Source organism: Centroberyx affinis, unplaced genomic scaffold (assembly GCF_046629955.1).
Source record: "Centroberyx affinis isolate AG114_WGS23_722 - 3 ecotype Tasmania unplaced genomic scaffold, CSIRO-AGI_Caff_v1 ptg003125l_1, whole genome shotgun sequence".
Classification (NCBI taxonomy): domain Eukaryota; kingdom Metazoa; phylum Chordata; class Actinopteri; order Beryciformes; family Berycidae; genus Centroberyx; species Centroberyx affinis.
In genome coordinates, this window is record NW_027281187.1 from 52,132 (window position 1) to 77,227 (window position 25,096).

At 38.8% G+C, this 25,096-nt stretch overlaps 1 protein-coding gene across 2 annotated transcripts; it reads left to right on the forward strand.

Moving 5' to 3' along the window:
• The first annotated feature begins 871 nt into the window (after window positions 1-871).
• LOC139659497 (twinfilin-1-like) lies at window positions 872-23,995 on the forward strand. Of its 2 annotated transcripts, XM_071537791.1 has the most exons (11): window positions 872-896; window positions 2,830-2,907; window positions 5,944-6,122; window positions 7,476-7,571; window positions 9,080-9,184; window positions 14,801-14,817; window positions 17,196-17,202; window positions 18,730-18,855; window positions 21,954-22,104; window positions 22,991-23,112; window positions 23,213-23,995. In XM_071537791.1, the coding sequence occupies exons 1-11, from the start codon at window positions 872-874 to the stop codon at window positions 23,387-23,389; spliced, it is 1,083 nt and encodes a 360-aa protein (XP_071393892.1). In that variant the 3' UTR covers window positions 23,390-23,995. The 2 variants fall into 2 exon arrangements, with proteins under 2 accessions (XP_071393892.1, XP_071393890.1); XM_071537789.1 differs by lacking the exons at window positions 14,801-14,817; window positions 17,196-17,202.
• The last annotated feature ends 1,101 nt before the right edge of the window (window positions 23,996-25,096 follow it).

Sequence of the window (25,096 nt, forward strand, 5' to 3'; positions counted from 1 at the left end):
TAATTCAGCTTCCAGCTCCTTTCTATAAGTAGAGAATCTATTTTTTGCTCAGTACATATAACAACTGAGAAACCCTGCATTTATTCAGAAACGCAAGGCTAAACTGTTGTAAAGTATTGTTTAGGCCAGTGATTCTCAACCATTTGCATATCAAGGACCCCTAATTTAGTCCACATTAGAGCCACGGACCCCCATTTGATGAGATTTTGTCTCTCGGACCCAAATCTGAGAATATTTTTTATTGTTAGATATGATTTTGTCCAGAATTCCATGACAATCTGTATTGTAGGTAGAGAGATAACAGTGAAACTATGATCAAAACAGTCATTCTTCTCCATTCTCTAATTGTTTTAACTTCTGGTGAATTAAATAGTTTAACAATTGATCAATTTGCTGGGGACCCCCTAGAACCCCCTCAAGGACCCCTGGTGGTCCCCGGACCCCACGTTGAGAACCACTGGTTTAGGCTATAAAACAAAAAACCCATGCCACGATTCACTTCATATTCAAAAGCTTGGGTGGATGAATTTGTGCTTTAAAATAAAATAAAAAATAAAAAAATAATGTTAATAATAATGACCCTGATTACAAATCCATCTATATCATTATATATGTAGTTATAGTTATTTTTCATTTTATTTATGTTTTTTTTTTTTTTCTTAAACCCTTTTTTTTAATGCTCTATGTTGTTCAATAAAAAAAAACCCGAAGTTGTGTACAGTGGGAGCGCCAGAGATAGGTGGGATGCTCTACTGTCCATAACGTCCCGGCCGTTAAAGGGTCCTGCGTCACGGCGTTACGACGTCAGCGCTGCGTACTTCAGCTCTTCCTGCTCCGGCTGTTTCAGAGCGACGGAGCGACAGACGACAGGATGTCCCACCAGACCGGCATTCAAGGTAAAAAAAAAAAAAGAAAAAAAAAAGTCCTTTCTGATGTGTTAGAATAGCGATGCTTCCTTCGCTTTCAATCTGCTGGCGGACGGACGGAAAAACCTGGCCGTTATTCTGCTTCAGAAAGAGAGAGCGAGAGACAGGCAGGGAGAGGGAGAGAGAGAGAGAGAGAGAGAGAGAGAGACAGGTTGATAGAATGAAGGAATACAGGACAGTGTTTGAGCGATGCGTTGCACTAATCCCGGTCTGAGATTGCTGTTGCTGAGACTGAGTTTTCCCAGGCTGCTTTCTGGTGACACGCTATCCTCCACCAGCCGGGTCATATCACACCGACCGTACAGACGTTCTTGATATTAATGTTAACTGTGCCATAATGTTTATATAACAACAGGCAGCAAGCAAGCATTTGGGTCACCTATTTTTTTTTAAACAAGCTGCATCACCAGCACTAGACGGCTCAAAACAGCACGTTAAAACATACGGACATGTAAAGCTGTGGTGAGATAACATGGAGCACAGGCCTCAGGCAAGAAACACTGGGAACACTTTATTGGAAGTGATGCTCATAAGGCATTAGACGGCACAGTGCATTCATCAAAGTCAGTGCATGTATTTATTTATTTATTTATTTATTTATTTATTTATGTATTTACTTTTCATTCTTCCCTTGTTATTACCTATTTATTATTCATTCTTCAATGTATGTATGTATTATTATTATTATTATTTTTTCTCTGCCATACACACACAATCATACACATAAACACGTGTTCTAACATAGATCTACCCTAAAACACTCATTTTAAATCGCAGTAACTGCATGATGTCACTGTCATCATAATTAATATGACTATTTCATCTTTGTTTTGTTTTATTTTTGTTTTGTTTTATGTGTGTACCATGTCAAGTGCTGTATGTCACCCTGTTGTTGTTTATTCATTGTCTGCCCCTGTTATCCCCATTTCAGTCATTGTTGTATCTTTAAAGTCACTACTGTTTTGTTTTTGCACCAATAAGAAAAAAAAAAAGAAAAAAAAAGCTATAAAACAAAAACAAAAAAAAGTCAGTGCATGATATTATAAACACAATGTGCAAAGATATGGGGCAAATTTATAGTTGATGCCGTGACATTACATTTAATGTTATTTTCTGTTTGCCTAATATTGTAAGAAAAGTTTATCTATGCTAATATGATTATAATCTGTTTGTAATGCACAATGTACTTCAACATACATGTTACCAAAACAATAATTATGCTAAATTATAGGGCTGAACAATGAACCGAAATTTTATCGAAATCGCAATATGGCCTACTGCAATTTTCAAATCGCAGGAGGCGCAATATTTGTTAAAGGTGAAATGTGTCAAAATAGCATTTTAAAGTAAATATTGTGGTGCTGCAGAGATGTCCTGGCCTACACATCATATTCTACAGACTTAAGAAAACATCTTTGTTTGGTACAGATCCCCGCAAAAATCACACCATAACCATTTTAATACGGTTTTCAATGAAAATGAGAATAATGATGTAAAAATGATCATTCCCTCTTAATATCGCAAATCATATCGCAATTGCAATATCAGTCAAAATAATCGCGATTAGATATTTTTTCAAAATCGTTCAGCCCTACTAAATTTTATATTGAGAATCTGCTACTTATATAAGTGAATAAACACTTAACATTATTAGAGAAGGTGTCTCTGGGCTTCAACACGAATATGCATTCTGCAAGGACTAGATCCAGGGGCTGAAGATTCCTAAATCCTCCTTTGAGTCTCTTGTGCAGTTTAGGAGAGAAACAGCAGTGAGCATTTAGCACCAAAGATGGAGACAACATTTTTTTTAAAAACACCACAGCAGTGAGGAATTTGCATATTACCACTTTAAACATGCAGTGCCTCTGTGTGTGTGTGTGTGTGTGTGTGTGTGTGTTTGCAGCTACAGGGGAGGTACGAGACATCTTTGCTAAGGCCAGGAATGGAGCCTACCGCCTCATCAAGGTGGTCATCACCAACGGTAAGAAGAGCTGTTCAGTTCAGTTCAGTTTGTGTGCAGACTTGATATTCTCTACATGTGTAGTGTTAACCTTATGAAGGAAGACGAGGCTGCACACTGTTAAGGAAAAATATTCCAAAATGACTAGTGTTGGTTAGTAGTTTCACTAGATGTAACTAAACTAGTACTTTAACTACATTTAACTAGACTGGTATTTTCACTAGGCCTGCAACTAGCCTAACGATTATTTTCATTGTCGATTAATCAGTCGATTATTTTCTCGATTTCTTGATTAGTTGTTTGCTCTATAAAATGTCAGAATATGGTGAAAAATGTGGATCAGTGTTTCCCAAAGCCCAAGATGACGTCCTCAAATGTCTTGTTTTGTCCACAACCCAAAGATATTCAGTTTACTGTCATAGAGGAGTAAAGAAACCAGAAAATATTCACATTTAAGAAGCTGGAATCAGAGAATTTTGACTTATTTTTCTTAAAAAATTACTCAAACCGATTAATCGATTATCAAAATAGTTGCAGATTAATTTAATAGTTGACAACTAATCGATTAATCGATTAATCGTTGCAGCTCTAACTTTCACTACATGTAGCTTCAATAGTCTTTCACTACATTTTGCAGTAGGTTAGTGGTTCAAATTTGGTTGAATTGCTGATTGTAAATTTCTTCTACTTTTTTCTTTGAAAAGGCCAAATGTAGTTTGGTTTGGTTAGGTTTGGTTTGGACTGAGTGTAAATGTAGGAGTGATGGACATTACATCCAACAAAACAGAGTGCAAAGAGTTTTCAAAGACATAAATCTCAACAGCTGGTCAAGAAATTGTTGAGTCATTTTTATTGATCAACAGTGCTCAAGCCCTCACAGATATATTATGGTCATTTTGTGCTATAGGGCAGGAAAAACCGTACTTTCGCACCTTTAATGCTTATTATATGTAGTTACACCAGGTTTTCCCAACCCTGGGGTCGCGACCCCAAGTGGGGTCGCATGGAATTCAAATGGGGTCGCCTGAAATTTCTAGTAATTGATCAATACAAATAATAATAATTATTATAATAATAAAAACACCACACACAATTTAAAACAACTAAACGTATCCTACGTTTTCACTTCCCCTCATAAAAATCAAGTTCAAATAAAATGCAGGATATTGTTAACTGAGCTCGGCATATCTTGATTCACGCGATCACATGTGACCAGGCTACATGCATTCCCACGCTCAAACATAAACAGCGCGCAATTTAATTTGAGTCATTGTTTGTTCAGCATTAATTTGCAGCCTTGTAAATACAAGCTCACCTGTACATATCCTGCACTGGGAAAATAAAATCCTCACTTTGTGCACTAATCTGTGGCTCGTCCTGACTATTCTGCCTCCGGCTGCCATCCACAGTAATATACATGAAATAGCCTGAATGTGGTCTAAAGTGAATATTTACTTGCAACATAGTATTACAAACTGTTACATGATCGAAAACAAATTAATTTTAGCAAAAAATTGTCTGTGTTTTGAATGTCTGGGGTCACTAGAGTTTTGTGACGTCAAAGTGGAGTCATGAGCCAAAAAAGGTTGGGAACCACTGAGTTACACTGATGTCTCGGAAGGTAGCAAGATGAATAAGTTACATCAGAATCATAATCATGCTTCATTGGCCAAGTATGCAACACATACAAGGAATTTGACTTCCGTTAAAAGCCCTAGCTCCTGTTTCTTACGTTCATACATACAAAACACTCACACCTTCCCCACACATATACTTCCATACCATGCTAAAACATATACATATATATGTACTATATATGCACATACAACAACATGTGTTTTATTTTATTCTATGTCTTGAGGTCCATTCAAAGCTGTGTGTGTGGTGTCATGAACCAAAAACACTCTCAATCCATTTCTCCACGTTCATTTTCCAGCATCTCTCTGAGCCTTACCAAGAACAGGCTCTTTCTGACGCTGTGTCTTTAAGGCTCATTAATATTAACGACCCCTCTGTTCTGATTGGCTAACCATTTCAAGAGTGAAACGCCACAGTGCCAGCAGCTACAAGTAGGAAAACTTTCCAGGAGATAAACAATAGCAATAGCTCAACTGCTTTGAAAAAAACACTTTGTTAGTCTATTATTTCTTACAAAAATGGTAATGAGCGAACCTTTGTGACATCACAAAGTTATGGAAGTCCAAACGGCTCGTTTAGAGGCTCGCTTTTCTAATATACAGTAGTGCAAAAGTCTTAGGCACCCGAGAGTTTTTATATAAATTGTGTCTTAGATGTTCATTTTTTTTCTGCATTAGTGTGTCAGTAGACTGCTCTTTATAGATAGATAGTTCGATCCGCAGAATCCCTCTCTATCCTTAAGAAAAGGCTAAAGACCCAGCTCTTTAGCGAATACCTCCTTTCATAAAAAAATAAAAAAATAAAAAAAATAAAAAAAATTTGATGCACTCTACGCATTACCTCATAGCACTACCTTGTAGCACTCCCTCGTAGCACCTATGTCCTGTTGGACCAGAACTTAGCTTGTTGCACTGTCTCGTAGCACCTTTGTCCTATTGGACCAGAACTTAGTTCTATAGCACTTACTCTCGTTGTTCTCTCCTATCTAGAAACTTGCTTGTGTTGTATGCAAATCTCATGTGTAAGTCGCTTTGGATAAAAGCGTCTGCCAAATGTGAAATTGTAATTGTAATTGTAGATATTTATAGATATTTAGAAACTTTTCATTTAATTATTTTTGAAAGCATCTTCGCTTTACTTTTTTTCTTTTACTTTTACATCACATTTTCCTTTATAATCAAAGAGGCAAGGGGATTTCCGTGGGGCTGTCCATAAGAAATAGAAGAAGAACTGGGTAGTTAGCATGAGTTATCGGACAGTAAAAAATCTTCTTTGCACCTTTTAAACCTGGCATCATGGGCTCAGGTTTAGAATCACATCGCCTGCATTCCCTGTCTCTCTGCTCCACTAATGCATACAAGTCTTGTCTCCTTGAAATCTGCCGAGCTGCTCCCTCTGTTTCCTGTGTCGCGTATGCAGAGCAGCTGGTGGTGGGAGGAAGCCGGCAGGCCTGCAAGAGGTGGGACCAGGAGTACGATGCCTACGTCCTGCCTCTGCTAGAGGACGACATGCCCTCCTACCTCCTCTACCGCCTCGACTCCACCAACAACCAAGGCTACGAGTGGATATTCCTGGCCTGGTCCCCGGAACACTCCCCTGTCAGTACTGCAAGCCGATAAATGACATGTATTCTCATTCCTTGTTATTCCAGGGGAAAAATTGTTATTATAGGTCGGTAGCAGTAGAAGTTAGGGCTGGGTATCAGTACTCGATACCTTTAAGGTATCAACTGAACCCAGTACCAAGTAGTATCGAAACTTCTCCAGTCAAACGATACCCGCATTCCATCCTTTTTGTACACAGATCTAGAAAAAAATGACTATTTGAATGGTTTTAGTCACAGGTTTTTGTACAGTTATTCAATAAATATTTCAATAATTTGAACACTTTCGAAATGTATTTGTGTAAAAATCATGTGGATGGGGAGGAGTGGTGGCATTTTTACGCAACTGAATGCTTCCATTCACATGATGGGTATCGAATGAAGTAGGAAAAAAAAAAAAAAGGTATCGAATGAAGTACTCTATTGGTATCGGTATCACTTTAAGGGTACTGGTATTGGTACTGGTATCGTAATTTTTTAAACGATACCCAGCCCTAGTAGTAATAGTAGTAGTAGTAGTAGTAGTAGTAGTAGTAGTAGTAGCAACAGTAGTACTAGCAGTAGCAGTAATCGTAATTCATAATTAATAATAATAATAATAATATAGTAATAATTTATTTGTATAGCGCTTTTCAAAACAGAGCTTACAAAGCTGCTTTAAAGATGATAGAATAATAATGGTAATAACATAACAAAGCAATTGGAGTAATAAAAGAATAAAAGAAAGGAACATAAAAAGAAGCACAAGAAGAAGGACCCCGGGCTACGTGCTGGATCATAAGGATCATAAATCATATTCTAAAACTCACAGGTAGCCAGTGTAGAGAAGCTAAAACAGGGGGTGCTTCAACATCCTCCTGCTTGCTGACACACTGATGGCAGAGCTTCCATTCATTGTTGCCATTGCTGCAAGTTTGAGTGTGTGTGTGTGTGTGTGTGTGTGTGTGTGTGTGTGTGTGTGTTTAGGCGTGAACGCGTGCCTCGGTGTATTTAAAGAGCAAGTAGAGGGGAGGCTCCTTCCCCTCTCGACATATAAGCCCAGCTCTCTAAACTGTGGGGTGTGTGTTTCAGATCAGACCTCCCATTGTGCTGCTCAAAGTGTTTTGCAATTCTAATCTTCCTTTTCAAATTTCAGAGGCTGCTGTCTTTCTGTTAGAAGGAAGTGGAAAAAAACATGGCTTTAATCCCAAAACCTCAGGAAGCCGGTTGCCTAAAGGCTTTTTGTTTGCATAGGTTTTGTGAATTTATAAGCAGCATAACTAATAATTGATAAGTATTACCACTTGGTCCAATGTTAATTGACTGACGGTGTGACCGATTTAAGAAACAAGGTTTTCTCCTCTCTTAGGTCCGTCAGAAGATGTTGTACGCTGCTACAAGAGCCACCCTGAAGAAGGAGTTTGGCGGTGGACACATTAAAGATGAGATCTTTGGCACAACAACGGTACATTCAAGAATTGCATGTGCACTGTAGCTCGTTCATAAACAGTAGGTGGAATTGTGATTGGGGCAGAGCTCACATGAGCAGACCTGACTTCATTAGTATTTGCAAATAAGTGGGATTCACTGTAACAGGACAAGTCAGGTATATATGAAGTTATTTTAGTGCCAGCACAAATTGAATCTGAATTTAATAGCTTTGAATTTGAAATGTTCAAACTGAATATTGTATTGCTAAATTTGAAATTGTATTTCACAGATTGAAATTGAATTTAACTCGTATTGCTTTCAACTTGTGAGCATTATTTCAATTTCGGTGGAGTTCCAAATTCAGTTCAGAATTCAGTTTTCGAATTCTGTTTTCGAATTCAGTTTTCAAATAAAGTTTTCAAATTCAGTTTTCGAATTCAGTTTTCGAATTCCGTTTTCGAATTCAGTTTTCAAATTCCGTTTTCAAATTCAGTTTTCAAATTCGGTTTCAACTCAGAGGCACTGTAATGTATTTAGCATTTCTTTTTTTTTCTTTCTTGCACTAACCGTTAGCTTCAATGCTTCTGCCACACACTACAGTGATCTCGGTTTACATGTCACCAGACCTAAGTAAAGCTTTATTTCAGCATGTGCGCTAGAAAAAAACAGAAATGCTAAATACATTGATACAAAGTGAGTTATGAGGTGCAGCAGGGCAGCCATGACAAAATGGGAGAGACTACACAGCTACCCTCATGGCCTACATACCCAGAAAGCCTTGCGGTCCGAAGAAGTCCTTTGAAAGGAGTTGGATTGAATCGGAGCTCTTCTATTCTAGTCTAGAGTCCCCGGATGAGTGCCTCTGAGTTGAAACTGAATTTGAAAACTGAATTTGAAAACTGAATTCCGAACTGAATTTGGAACTCCACCGAAATTGAAATAATGCTCACAAGTTGAAAGCAATACAAGTTAAATTCAATTTCAAACCATTAGATTAAATTTCAATCTGTGAAATACAATTTCAAATTTAGCATACAATGTTCAGTTTGAACATTTCAAATTCAAAACTATTCAATTCAGATTCAATTTGTGCTGGCACTAAAATGACTCCATACAGGTAATTAGACAGGTAATCACAGACAACTGTACCAAACTGTCTTTCAGGGGAGCAGGGTGGTGTAGTGAGTAGAGAGACAACTCTTCAACCAGAGCACCTGGGTTCAAACCCCCTTCCCTGCTGAAGTGTCCTTGAGCAAGACACTGAATCCCTACCAGCTCCAGAGGTGCTGTTCTGAAGCTGACCTCTGACCTCCCAACAGAAAAGACTATATCCCTACAGGGAGATATAGATATGTTGTTATTCAAATACTGTCCTGTCACTAAACTCTAAATTTACTGGTTCTCATTGCATTGTCCGCATTGACCCAACTTATCTGGCATCTAAGAAGGATAAATCAATGAAAAGAAAGCACTTACAAATACTCTTTGTTCATTTTCTGCCATGATCAGCTTATTTAATCTGTTTTTTGTTGTCTCTGGCAGGACGATGTGTCTCTGAGTGGCTACAGGACGCACCTCGCCTCCCTGGCCGCCCCTCTACCGTTAACCGCTGCTGAGGAGGAACTGAGACAGATCAAGCTGAATGAGGTACTGCTTCATACTATAAGCATACAAACTGACTACGTTTAAGTTTAAGTTCAAGTTTGATTATATAGCCCTTTATCACAAGCATGTCTCAGAGGACTTTACAGAGAATGAGTAATATATCAGTATTTCCGATTATATGCATATCTGGTCTGTTTTGTGATGAGCTGTTTATATGCATCTTTATATCCTGATCATGTACAGAGGCTTTGCGTCACAAAGCTCCTATCAAACCATGTCTGGCTCAGGCATGGAGGTCCACTGGAGAATTGGCTGTGCACAAACAATGTCTAAATATATAACATGCACGTAATCTGTGATAAGCTGTGGCCAGCTCAGGGCTTTGAGAAGGTGTGGTGGTCGCATCACATTTTGTTGTTTCAGTCTGTGGCTTCAGTCAGGAAACTGAACTCCTGGCACAATTAGAAAAAAAAGTTACTTGAGAGTAGCTTTACTTAAAAGTTAGTTAAGTTAGGGTATACTAGGCACAGCGCTGGCAAGACAGATGACAAACTAGGCTACAGAGCAATCAAACCCAGAGAAAAAAAGGTTGGCTAAAATACAGCAATTTCAGACCATAACCAATCCTGAAACTAGCCTGTGCTATGTAGAGATTTCCTTGAGACGTAATGATATAAACCAATATCCACACACTGTGTTGCTGTTTCCACCTCTTTTCTAAAGCTTGTTGTCAAACCCCGGCCCGACTCGCAGATCCTCGCGGCGCTCACCCCCCTCCCATCCCTGAAAAAAATTCTAGTAATGCCGGAATCGATGAAGTGAGCCAGTAAACTTGATAAACTAGTGACCTTGTTACCTACCTGACATGTAACCTTCAGTGGGAGGAATATCTGGCAAAGCAAGACTGGTAACCGGTGACACTTCTCCATAGGTATGTTTAGCTTAGCTAGTAGCCTTCATGCATGGTTTGTCCTTAGGGGCCTCCGTAGTCCAGCAGCTTGGCTGTGGTTTATATACAAATGTGTTGCGGTTTCTGTCACCCTCTAGTGGTTGGAAACTCGCGTCTTTAAAAACACAGAGCGAAAATCACTATAACAGCCATTCCCAAACTTAAGAATGCTGCGGTCCAATTTGAAATCTGAAAATCTTCCGAGGCTCACCCAACCCTTTACAGTTTTTTCTGATTGCTTAGGCACTGTCGTTGAAACTACAGGCTATTTTTGCAAAACTCTACACACTAACCACAAAACCTTACACCAAACCAGCAAAACATTATACATCTCTTGCAAAAGCAAACAATTCTTGCAAAACTCTTCAAACTCTTTTAAAAATTGTGTTTTTGCGTCAATACAGTTCACACAAACATCATTTGAATAAGCACACGAAGCACCAACTACGCACTGATAGTACAAATGAAAAACACTTGTGGCTTTTGCTTTTTCTGTGTGCAGGGCAAAGCAGTTTGCAATAAAGTTTTGTCATACATGTAGTAAACCCACATACACACAGGTATCCAAATGTGTAAAGTATGGATGTGTATTCCGAACATAACACACTATCAATACAAATAAGGGGAAAACGTTTTTTTTTTTCTCAAAATGTTCTACAGTAACACTCCTCAAACAACAAAAGCGCAGTAGAAGAAAACAAAAACATTTGTGCTAGAAATAGAACAGAAAAAAATAGGCTATCTGGCCATAAGTTTACAGTGTTGCTAGAAGTGTGTTATTGAATTGCAAACTGAGTGTAAAGCAGTGAGTTGTGTTTACAATTTTGCAAAAAGTGTGTTAGAAAATTACAAACTGAATGTAAAGCAGGGAATGTGCATTCAGTTTGGCACACTTGGTAAATGCATTGGCTACAAGTGTTAATGGTTTCAGAGATAGTGCTTCAAGAATCACTGTTTAAACAAATGCTCAAACAAATACAGCCGAATGGGAGGATGAGCCTGATAAGACCGTGCTTCAGTAACTAACTGACTGGTTTTTGTTGTCTTCCCATATTTGTATAATTAATCACTTGTTTAACCAAACCTAGCCCATATCGTACCTTTCTTCTTATTTTGAAAAAAATGAAGAAGATTCATATCCTGCCTGCTGAACTAAACCTGACCCCTACCAACCAAGATGGAATCAGATGTAGGGGCATACAGCCAAACCCACTTAGCCTGAAAGATTATTTTGGGTGTATAGATTTGGATCAGTTTTCCCCAGTCCTTTTTAAACATTTGAGTTTTGAAAACTCTCATTTGACTTTGGTTTCTGTTCCTGTCAGTGTCATTTTTCACATTTAGATTCTCTTCATGAACTACAGTGAATCAGCATGTGAATGTGAATCATGTGAATCATGCCAAAAATGATATCCCATACTTTGAGCATCTGTGGTGCATTTGTTGTGGAGAAATCATTTCTTAAGCGACCTATAGGCCATTTCTGAAAACCTACCAACTAAAAACACCTTGGCAGTCTACATAGCCATCCACTGTTCAGCACCCCATCTGTATACAGCAGATAATTCTACACTAATCTACATGTGCAGGGGCAGAAGCAAAGAGGCTTTCAGATATTTATTCGCTGATAGACAGGAGCCATATTAAGTAGATGGGTGAAAAAAAGCCCCATCCTGTAGACTCACAGGCTACAAGCTGGGAGCAATCCAACTCCATCAGCCTGACATAGCATGTCAGCATGGGTAAAACCCCACAGCAAATCTGCAGCTTACAACCTTTTTTCAGTTATCATTGAGAAGCAGGCTGGTAAACAAATCGATTTGTTTATCTTATGTATCATATTTATGTTCAGTGGGTGGACAAAACAAGTAGAAACCTAACACTATATGAATATCAAGTATCTAATAACAAGTAGGGCCACCCTTCAGTCTTTGTCTTGCTGTCATATTGCATCCTGAACTGTGTGTAGTGGGATAGGAAAGCCTCTAATGTTTGAGGTGGAAATCTACTTCCCATAAAGGTTTAATTGATGTTTGATGGCTGAGGACCACAATGACAGAGAAGAGTCTCAAATTTGGGAATATTAGAGATAGAGAAGACCCAGGAAATCAGCATCACCAGAATTGTTGCAAATTATGCAACTCGGTAAAACAGGAAGTTTCAATTTACTAATTTAGCGTCTAAAATCATTTACTATATGTGTGGCTGGGCTTAATACATTAAGTTCATTCTCAGTCAATTTTGTTGGCCATTTCTGCATATATGATCATTTTAACCAAGCTGATATATAGCCCTGAGATGTTGGCATTGGGCTGGCCTGTTGACCTGTGTAATATTCAAGTGCTCGTGCGATTGTGGCAGTGGATGCACTAGCTTATAGGCATGGGACGATATGAAAATTTCATGGCCCGATTATCCTGGACAAAATAATTGCGATTCACGATATTATCCCGATAATCATCAAAATATGCTTAAAACTCTTAAAATGGCACTAAAACGTACTGGCATCACTTTACCTTACATTTTGTTAATAAACAAATATTTTTATTGCATCATAGGACACATATCTTTTTTTTTGTGAACATCCTTTTTGTGAACAAGGACAGATTCAGACTCTCGCCAACACCCAGCAGGTAATCACAATGAGAGAAAAAAAATCCATTCTTAAAAAGAATCTACCTATCAACCTGATATCCAAGCATTCACATGGTTCAAAATACATCAGGAAATCAATAGGACTGTATGTTAGTGAGCTAGACAGCTTTTTCAAGTCACTCGTGAGGATATTCACGCTCATGTGAGGATATTCACGATTTTTCCGATAATGGAAATTCACCACGATAAAATTATCTTGAGTGTTTTTATCGCGATAAAAGATAAAATCTTATATCCTCCCATCCCTACTAGCTTGCGCAAAGGCCTGGCCCCGAGTTATCGTTCCAGACTTTTTATCCCTCATGAGTCTGTACACACTTTGAGATCCTGTTGCCTGTTGCCTGTTGTTATATTATTACATTTCTTGTTTTCCCTATGGCTGGATCTATTTATCTTGCCTTTTGTTACTACTACTACTTTAGTTTGCATAAATGAGTTGAGAATTAAATAATTACATTTACTCTGATGATTCGTCTATGATCATCGTGGTCGATATTGGGTCTTTTGATTGATGCATCGAATTGTCGATTTCTCGGGACACCCCTACTGTTTGTACTCTCATATATAAAAGTGGTGATTGTCAGAGCTCATTTCCACACATATTGCTGACTGGCATTCAACCTAATTAGACCAGTGTTTGTAGCTGCCTTTGTGATTGTGATTTAGTAACTTCAAAGTTAAAAGTCCTTTTTCATGTGCTGTTTCTGATATTTTGTCCACTCCATCTCAATTCAGATGGACATATAGTGTATCACCTTTTTAATATGGGTGAACTGATTAGAATTTGGTGGTCAAAGGTCAAGGTCGCTGTGACCTCACAAAAGACGTTTTTGGCCATAACTCAAGAATTCATACGCTAATTATGACAAAATTTCACACAAATGTCTAATAGGATAAAATGATGAAGTGATGACATTTTATATCCAAAAGTTCAAAGGTCAACTTCACTGTGACATCATAATGTTTTGCTTACCACTGTAGCTGAGAAAACGATCTTGGGTCATTCTACTAAGGTCAAAGGTCAAGGTCACTGTGACCTCACGTTCGTCCCATTCTCATGATTGGTGATGTAGTCATTAGTTGATATTTTAGAGTTAGTATCAAACACGTTTTGTTTGAATATGCTTCAGTTGTTGTTGGTTTGACAGAAAAAAATTATGGCGCAAATCAAATAAATTCATACAATGTTGTTTAAACATGTAAAATTCTTTTACTGGACAACTATTTATGCTGTAGCCTAATTGTTTAGAAAAAGAGAGTTGTGTTGGGATTACTCTGTTGACAGCTTGTATTTCGTTTCTTTGGAAAAATTAGACGTGATTTTAAAAAATATAGGCTATATTGTTAGAAACAATTTTAACATATTTATTGAGCACAAACAGTCTGTCTTTCTATAGTTCAACCCTCCATCCGTTTTTTGTTATTTTTTGCATGGTTCCCAGCTGCTTGATCTCAACTTGTAAATATGTCTCAGTGATCAGCGGCCAAATTGAACACACATATATGTCTTTTAACATGTTCAGGTACATGACTGTACAGTTTTCTAATTTAATTTGCAAATAAAAAAATTACAAAAAATATTGGCTAATTAGCTTTGCCAAGATGGCAAGATCCAGGCAGACAAACAAACCATATGGCTTTAGCATACACTGATCCAGCACAATCTAGATAACAACAACTAACATGACACATCTTACATAGTCTACACGTATTAACATCGTATTTTGCGCAAACATCCGTTAAGAACGACCATTAGATCCTTAACAAAAAATATTATTTAAGGGGAAGGCGCATTAACCCTTTGCTTGGATGTCCCTAACCAAATAGACTACAGCCTAACCTACACATAATTATTTTTTGTTTGGACATTGTCAGGCTTTTAGAAAAAAAAAACCTGTTGAAAAGACTGATTCATAGACTAACAGCTTGTTGAGACCTGACCTCCAAGCCTTGATGCCACCAGCCCAGCACACCACCGTGAAGAACTGAGCACTGGCTACTACAGACTGATAGAAGATCTGCAGGAGCCTGTTGCACACACTGAAAGATCTGAGTCTCCTCAGGTAGAACAGTCTGCTCTGTCCCTTCCTGAAGAGGGCTTCAGTGTTGTGAGTCCAGTCCAGTTTTTTATTGATTTGGACCCCAAGATACTTGTATGAGTCCACCCTCTTCACTTCCTCTCCCTGGATGACAACCAGGACAGGGGGCCTCCTGTTCCTCTGGTAGTCCACCACAAGCTCATTGGTTTTGCTGATATTGAGCTTCAGGTGATTGTCGTTGCACCATGTGACGAAGCTCTCTATCAGTCCTCTGTACTCCTGTAAAGTAGTCTCTAAGTGAAGACAGCATGTTATGTCAATGTAGTGATAACTTCCATTTCACCAAAAAATACACTCAATGCCTTTTTATTAAATTCCGAAAAGTCTTCACTACATATATTTTATGAGTCTGGACAGACATGGATGTAAACTGCAACTTGACTTGTTGGCGGAGGCATACAACCACGAGGCGGTTTGTTCTAGTTTGTATTTTTCATACACTCTCTCTTAAATCTGACACTTGCAAATGAGCAGTGACAGATATGCAAAGTTTGTACTGTTACATCAGTACTGTTTTTTTATCCAGGGAAAGTCCCCATGCTCTTTTCCAGCATCACCCTGCTTTACATTCATACAGTTCCACATGTTCCAACTGGGAGCTGACCAGTACAGTGCAGCGTTGCCTGACGAAGACCGTGCTGGTCCAAACATTGCAATAAATTCTTTGGGAGCTTATATTCAGTGTGCGGACATCCTTCCTTGTCTCTCTTTAAGTTGCTAATTTTGTCCTGCACCTGTACCCAAGTTGGGTTGGATGTGTACACCATTCAACTTTTTCTAAGATGACCAGTACAACCACAGTCTTCTACTGTTGGATGCTAGTTGCTGCAAAATACAACCATAATCTTCTACTGTTGGCAACTGAAAGCCATTTTTCTCAACTTTAGTTGATCCCTGTGGTGAAATTGGGTCATTGGAGATGCAAACAATGGTGATATAGATCAGATTAAGATAAAGACAGTATTGAAGATAATAAAACAAATAACTACACTAGCCACTAGCATGATTGACAATATTGCAGCAAATAAATATAGCTATAACAGTTTAGTTGAAGACTGAAGACAGTTTAATCCTCCACCTCCCTTATGCTACTGTTCATGGTCAGCCCTATAAGAGAGCCAACCTTTAACCAGTTTGTTTTACCAGTCTACAACAGACAGCTTGCAAACCAGTCTGTTAATCTGTTAATCCTGCCCGCATCCCCAGCTGTGATATTGCCTCCCCCGTGGCCTGGCCACCACTGATTTGTAGAACATGTTGAGTATTCTGTTACATACATTGAAAGATCTTACCCTCCTTAGGAAGAACAGTATACTCTGTCCTCTCTTGTAGAGGCATCAGTATTCTCAGAGTAGTTCAGTTTGCTGTTGATATATAAGAACTTGGAAGACTGGAGCACTTAGCCTAACTTCTAACCCTCAAGGCTACAGTATATTAGCATTGGCTTGCAATGTAAACACCAGCCCCCACTGCGTGCCTGTCTGCAATTGGTCTAAAATGTCATAGTGTTGCCTTGTGGAAAGGTGTGTCCATTTTCTTATCCAGTTCATTGCCTTTGTTTCCCTGCTAACATCTGGGGGGTATACTACGAATTGAGATTATAGGGTTAGCGAGCTAACTTTGATCTTAAAACTGTTGTTTCTGTCTCACGGCGGTGGCTAACTTTTAAGAAGGGTACATCACCAAAGTAAGTTAGGATGCACAGCTAACCTGCTCTGGAGCAGGTTATTTTCAGGCGATCAGGTTCAAACTTAGAAAAAAAGAAAAATCAATCAACACTCTGGAAAAATGGCGTCACCACTCCTAGAGGATCCCATGCCCTTTTTTAAAAAAAAAATTAAATTGCAACAATTGAATCTCCAAAACCCAATATGAACAAAAACATTGCATTAAAATGAACAAGACATGTAATAAACTACTGTACATGGGGGCAGTATTGAATTAACAGATAGTAAGAAGGGCTGTTCACAGGGCAACAACGTTTAGAGAACCACTTTGAGTTCCATCATGATTTATTATATCAGAGATTTCCATTTGCCCAGTCTGGCTATATAACACAGCTTTTATCAAATAGCAGGTAGCTATTAGTTGACTATAGTTATCAATAATGAAGGAAATATACAGTTGCATTTTAAGTGCTGAAATTCTTTCATATGATTCCCAATATTTATTGATGCAATGGATTGCACACTCCCGACATAACAGGCACAGCAGCCCTTGGGAAAAAGGGCTGCTGTGCCTCAATATGAGGCACAATATTGTATCAATGAATATGCCTACTGTGCCATAATGGCGGATAGTGATAAGCCAATTTATTTACGCTATCTGCACTTTTCCTCCTGCAATCCAGCCTTGGCGTTACTTTTCGCGGTTACAGTGTTTTTGTATTGCTCATATTTATTCATTATAAGTGATCCTGTCTTATCTTCAGTGCTTCACCATGGGGTGGGCAGAATCAACATTTAGGGGCTACCTGCCAGCTATTTCTACAGGTCATGATAGGTGTGATGGGGTGTCTGTGGACGGGGCTTCTCTCAGGTTTGGGGAAGGAGATGCGTTGGTCTGTCTCCTTCTAAACCCAGCTTTTCAGACTAAGGCTCTGACAAGGGGATTTGTCTCTAAACCCCTGCTTCTGGTTTCATCCACCCCTTAGACTTTTCGTCTCTTACGAGGGAAAGCTAGTAGGCTGGGCTGTATCAAAGCAGCGGCTGGCCCACTTGATAGTGGACCTGATCTCCTTGGCCTATGGGCAGTCGGGTCTAGGTCCGCCATCTGGTCTGGTGGCCCACTCAACTAGTGGGGTGTCCACTTTGTGGGCCCTGTCAAGGGGGCGTCATTGGAGGACATATGCAGTGCAGCAGGTCGGGCCTCCCCTTTGAACTTTACCAGGTTCTATCAGCTTAATGTGGCATTGCCCTCGTCTATTTCATCCTCAGTTCTCAGGGGGGCAGGGGATGGTTAATGTCATCCATCTGTGATATGTCTGTTTCAGTTTTTTTCCATGCCCAAAGAGTGTAGCACCCATGGTGGTGGGGGCGCATGTTTCATCACAGCTGGGGCTGCTGTTTTGTTTGCTTTTTGCTCTGTTTCAAGTTCAAGCCCCATATTTTCTGTTTATACTGTATGAACATGTCTGTGTTAGAGACACTGTTATTATGCTGCAGGATTGGAGATCCTTTTTGTTAAGGCAGGGGATTGATGTTGTGTATACATGTCCTTATGGTTGCAATAAATTGCTTAAATCACCCAGTCCTGGGTACTGGCTTATTTATTCACTTATTTATTCCATTCATTTCTGCAGATTGTTCTGTTGGCCTGTTAGTGTGCGCCGCTTCACGCCCTTCATGACTAATTTGGTACACAGTAGTTCATGTTTACAGGTTCACTGAAATGAAATAAAAGGTTTATGTGTGTAAAGTGTTTTATGAATGAAGTGAACCTGGAACCATTCATTGTCACTCACAGAGTGAGTGTGTGGGTGCACAGCAGAGATATAGCACACTGCTGGTGATGCCACACAGGTGTGATTAATGATTAATGTGATTTGGTATAATGCTCCTGACCTGAGGGTAGATAATCAATGGTTCAAGGTTCACTTCATTCATAAAACCGTGTTTACATACGTAAACATTCGGTTGACAGTACTGGTAGATAACCAGCTTTGTGAGATTGATTATCCGCCATATTAACATCATATCAATTACCTTACAATAAAATCAGCATCATTATAATGCTCTGTGGCATATCTGTAGAGAAATATGTACAGAACAGTAGAAGCTTTTGTGGATCACATAACACTACATAAGTCATAACGACTGACAGATCATTATTATTATTATTATTATTATTATGCTGTCTCTTCTCTTCTCTTCTCTTCTTTCTAGGTTCAGACAGATATCGGTGTGGACAGTAAGCAGCAGACTCTGTCAGGTGTGTCCTTCCCCATGCAGAGGGAGGCTCTTCAGGCTCTGGAACAGTTCAGGAACAAGAAGATCAACTATGTCCAGCTGGTCAGTACACTGTCTGTATACTAGAAATATCACATCTGGAATATCACTAATCTGGAAAAAACCCTAACTACTTCATGCACATTATGAGCAAAGATATTGGTTTGAATTTTAGTGTCAACAACTGAAGCCTAGCTTAGCGCAAGTTCACAAGCGCTAAGCTTGTGAATAATAACATTAATAATAATTATTATTATTATTATTACCAAAGTAATTATTATTATTATTATTATTATTATTAAGAAGAAGAAGAAGAAGAAGAAGAAGAAGAAGAATGATATTACTATTAGTAGTATTAGTATTATTATTATTATGACCATCACTAATCATTCAGACATTCATAACTTAAGCTAGCTAAGCTTATAAATAAACAGAAACCAATGTTGCTCTCTTCTTATATAGAGAGAAGCCCGGCCCACTTTTTGATATAGAATACAGCGATCTCCAGATTCTCAGAGCTGAGTGTTAGACAGTATCTAAAGGTTTTAGTGTGGAAGTTGATAAATGCCTATAGATGACATCACCATAGCCTAGAAGTGAGAGAAAGGTTGCTTGCACTAACCTGTACCTACAAAACATGGGGAAACAGGCTGTATTCTGTACAGGAAGCTGAGCTTCATTCTCAATTTTTTGGTCCGTCCATTAAAGGAATAGTTCACCCAAAAATGAAAATTCAGTCATTATCTACTCACCCCCATGCCAGCTGAAACTGAGGTGAGGTTTGTTAGTCCATAGAACAGGACGTGAGCTCCACAGCTCCACAGCGTAGTAGCTTTCTCCAAAACAACTGAAGTTGTTGGGGACCTGACTTCACGGTTAAAAAAACTAACGGAAAGTAACCATAAAATGACTCCATGCAGCTCGTCCAGCATAATCCAAGTCTCCGGAAGGCAAATGATCCCAAAGTGACTTGAAAAGACCGACATTTACACCATTAGTTAGCTGAAATCGGCACTCTAGCTGTTGAAAAGCCCACGTTTGCGCGCACCCGAGATGCGAGAACGAGGAGAACTACTACAGAACTGTGTCACTCCTCCTCGAATTACCAGAAACAAGACTTCAGGGTTGGCCGTTTAGCCTTCAAAATAAAAGCGAGAGATTTCAATATAGGTAGAAATACTGTTTTAAACCAATGACTTTGTATATAATCGTCATATTCAATAAGCGAGCACCCATATTAATGTTTGATGTCATAATAATAAGGAAAATGCCATAAAATGTGGCATTTTTAACTATAAATGCCGCATGTATTACACTGTGCAGAATACATACAGAACAGAGGAAGGAAAATCTAGGAGATAATGAGGTAACTGTTGGGTTTTTGGGTTGCGTTTCGCTACAAAACACTGCTGCACAAGGTTTTTGGACAAATGTTACTCTAATTTTTTGCCCTCTTTGTAACTCTAAAGAACCACTTCCCAGCCACTAAAGCTGTTTTGTAGAACGCTGACATGGAGCTGTGCTAGCTAACTTGATGTGTGTTATCTGGACATACAAGAAACTTCACCAGTGTTTTGACTGACATGAGGGTTAGCTAGTAGATAATTAGTGAATGTTCATTTTGGGAGGAGGCCTTTAACATAAACAAAAGGTACGCAGAACAACAGTCACCACATTTTCAAGTTTTGAAAAGACACCTGAAAATATAACAATGGAAAATAAAATAAATCACCAATAATAGCTCACTACTAACAAACAGTTAATGTAAGTAACACCCACTGTGCTAGCGTTACATCCGCAACAAAGGGTTAAAGGAATAGTTGGCAACCTCCCGGTGTGTTATGTGGACAAAGAAACTTCACCTTTGTTTCAATTGGCATGAGGGTCAGTAGATAATGACAGAATTTTTGGGTGAACTATTCATTTAAACCCACTTATCAACCATATGCAACACCTAAATCAAACAAAAGATGAATGTAATAAATAAATGTAAAAACAAACAAATAGTAAACATGTTGTCCCCCACCAGCCCACCAGTGATGTAGTTCCACCCTTGGGTCAGTCAGTGATTGCTGAGTGTACTTGAAATATGAGTGAAATTGTATAAGCATTTTGGTATGGGACAATGAAAGGACAGATTGACCATATATTTCTGTTGCCTGCTCTCCTCAGAATTAGGCTTACAAGTTATATCTTGAAATGTAGTAACTGTAATTTTCCTGTTTTTACTCAATACAGTACAAAATATAAGATCTACAATAATAAATACAATCCGTACATTACACAATGTACACTACAATACAATATATAATACAATATACAATATAACATACAACACCAGGAGCGTGAGTGTTATGAATAATATAAATGCTAAATGATAAGTGATATATGGTATTGCACAGTAGGTAAGTGGTAATATGATATAAGTAGTGAACACTGAGGCACAGTGGTAGTGCAGTGATGATGCAATAACAGTACAACAGTCCAACAACTGGACAATAACTACAGTGTCTTGTGGTTAGAGGTTTGCCCAAAAATTCTCCATTGACTCTCACTTCAACAAATCAACCCAGTCTGATGTCTCCAAGTGTGTAGCGTGTGTAGACTATTATGTTACCTATGATAACTTTAACTGTATTGCTTTACCACTGAGTCCCCATTCATTGTCAATGTCGCCCCCCAGGGGCACAAAGTCAACATTACAGTGTGACTAACTAATGAACTAACTAACTAACAGACGGAGACCAATCCATAGTCCCCCCTTTGGTGGGGGACAAAAATTCTAAAATGACAGAACTTGCCTTATCAGGAAACCAGGGAACTTGAAATGTTCCACTAGCTAGCCAAACATTTCCACAGACAATTTGAATGGTAGAGTATGTGTGAAATGGAAAAATCAATCTTCCAATGCAACAGTGGTGAAAACTAGCATCAGCAGGAGCTGTAACTTACGGTCCGTCAGTTGGCTTTTAAAGACTACTACAACAGGCCCTTCAGACATGGCAGTTCAACAAGGACCTAATGAAAATAATACAATCTCTTAAACACATCAGGACATGGAGATGCTTGACCAATCTGGGCAAGCAGTTATTTGAATCTTTGCTGAAGAGGTTTTAATTCATCACTATCAATATAAGATTGTGTATTTGTGTTTTAAACAGGAGATAGATTTCCGGAATGAGTCCATTAAGCTGTCCAGCACTACTCCCACAGAGCTGAAAGAATTACCCAAGAGGATTCCCAAGGACACTGCTCGATATCACTTCTTCTTGTACAAACACTCTCATGAGGGAGACTACCTGGAGTCCCCAGGTACCAGCAATAACTCTCTGCTCTTTCAGCCAATAGATGTGCCACTTGTGCCCATTGCCATTCTTGCCTTGATATAACCTATGTAAGATTTTACTTGAACCTAGCCTACAATCTCACTTGGTCAAAAGATATGGTGGAAGGATGAACTTCCAATAGATGAATTCCCCAGTTGGTCTGTTGTTGTCCCCTGTATTTAGCTCAATGTACGTTTTTGTGTGGCAAAAGGCAAAGCCCAGTTGGTTCATAATGTGCTTCCATTATATACAATGGTAACTAGGCTAACGTTATGTTTGTTGTTATGCTGGGCTGAGAAAGTATGAATGGAGGACTTAGATGTGGTATAGTTTTATGATGTCTCCTATATTCTGCTGTTTAAATATACAGTATGTACAGAGAGCAGACTTATCTAACACAGCACATAAGGGAGAGGTAACCATATTGCCCATCAGCTCTATTTATGATGATCAGCTGGTCTTTTGGCAAAAACCAAACAATAATCGGTCTATTTTGATGTGCGATTATAAAATTATTAACTTTGATGTTAATAATCTATAGCTTACAAGCACTAGAGTGTAACGCACACTGATCCACTATTACTGTCCCTATCAGCTCGACCGATCTCCTTGCTCGACATAATTCCAGTTTAGGGTTTTATCTCCACTCCAAATGTTTAAATTTTATTATATGATATTCACGTAAACTACGTATAGTGCAAACAGACTTTCGCAGTAAATGATCTCAGCTCCAACAAATATGGTGTGAAAAAGTCCTTTAATACTATAGAACACAAACTAGTGTTGCACCTTAGAGAACCACCGTTAATGACATTGACCCTGTGTGTGTGTGTGTGTGTGTGTGCACGCGTGTGTGTATGTGTGTGCTACAGTGTTCATCTACTCCATGCCAGGTTATAAGTGCAGCATCAGAGAGAGGATGCTGTATTCCAGCTGTAAAAACCCTCTTCTTGATACAGTTGAGAACAACCTGCGCATCCAGATAGCCAAGAAGGTAACACACACACACACACACACACTGGTACCATTGGTCTGCTATACCTTGTAGCGTCAGGTATATTGTGTTTCTTACCTGTGTTGTTTGTCTGCTGCAGATGGAGGTTGACTGTGGTGATGATCTGACTGCTGACTTCCTGTATGAGGAAGTCCATCCCAAACAGCATGCTCACAAACAGGCCTTTGCCAAGCCTAAAGGTCCCACCGGGAAGAAGGGGGTGCGCAGGATCACACGGCCCCCCGGCCACAGAGATGCAGACGACCAGCAAAAATAACCCCCTGTGATAGTCCACAATGGAGCATTCCAGGAAGTAGTATAAGGACCCTTTACATTCAAACTAACTCCCTTAACACTCCACTCCCATAGGAATCCAGGTAGCTGAACTGAACTATGCACACATACAGACTGAAAACACTAAAAGCCATATTAACACACAGAACACGAACCTGTGAACTAATGAATTGTAGCTTGCTAGAGCTTAGCCTACTCTGTTACTGTATTTGCGTTATCATAGACGAGAATGTACTGAAAGAACACATTTGGGAGAGCATTAGGATATATTCATTTCCCTTTAGTAAGCAAATGTTTTACATAGTTAGTTATGAGATATTGTCATGATTTTATTTAAACTTAATGGTACCTAAACTGCAGTTTGGAGAGGCAAATGGAAACCTAATGGATCTGCTTGTATTACTGGATGATATTTGTGCCATAATGATGTGCACTATGTTAAAGCTCTGCAGCCTGTTGCACCAGTGAAACTTGAGTTCAAGTATAGGTTCATTCTCACCAATTGAGTTTACATGTTAATACAATTGAAATGGTTGTACCAGCTGAAATAGTAGCACAAGGTACAACTTAAAGCTTAGACCTACCCCTACTAGGTGTTGATTCTTCTGTAAAGTAGCTGTAGCTGAACTGATGAGGAATCAAACTACAATTTTAGCTTACTAACAGTAAAATAACGCTTTCCAGATTACAGTTACACCACTTGATGTGACTAGTGTTGTCTGTATTAGTTACATCTAGTTGTATACATAGATGCATGGCTGTGGTCATAGTGGGTAGAGGGGACAAACTACAAATTATTCCTAATACTTTGTACTAGATAACGTACCTATTTGTTGACGTTTGCTGATGTTAAATTAAGCAGGTTTATCCTCTGTTTTGTCTTGCTTTACATAAATTAGCTAATTAGCAGTGGTGGAAGAAGTACTCTGATCCTTTACTTAAGTAAAAGTATCAATACAGCAATGTAAAAATACTCCATTACAAGTAAATGTCCTGCATGAAAAATCCTACTTAAGTAAAAGTACAGCAGCAAAATGTAGTTAAAGTATTAAAGTAAAAGTAGTGGTTTGGTCCCTCTGACTGATATTTTATTATATATGACATCATTAGATTATTAATACTGAAGCATCAGTGTGTAAGCAGCATGTTACTGTTGTAGCTGCTGGAGGTGGAGCTAGTTTGAACTACTTTATATACAGTTAGCTAGTTTAGTCCAGTGGTTCCCAAACTAGGGGTCGGGCCCCTCCAAAGGGTCACCAGATAAATCTGAGGGGTCGTGAGATGATTAATGGGAGAGGAAAGAAGAAAAAACAAAGTTCTGATACACAAATCTGTTTTCAGTTTTTGGACTTTTTCTCTAATCTTTGATTTTTGCTGAAATATTGGATCATTTGAACATTTATTGAAATGAAACCATGTGAGGTTTAGAGGGAAAAATCACTATTTGGTGGAGCTGTTAACAACTCATAGACATCTGAAATGTGACCCCGACTACACACTGCTTTTTGTAAGACGTCAAAAGCCAAAAAGGTTGGAAACCACTGGTTTCATCTTTAACAATGTGTTGTATTTTAAAAGCTTGTTATATTATCCATTGTGTCAAATCTCCATCTGAAAAGTAACTAAAGCTGTCAAATAAATGTAGTGGAGTAGAAAGTGCAATATTTCCCTCTGAAATGTAGTGGAGTGG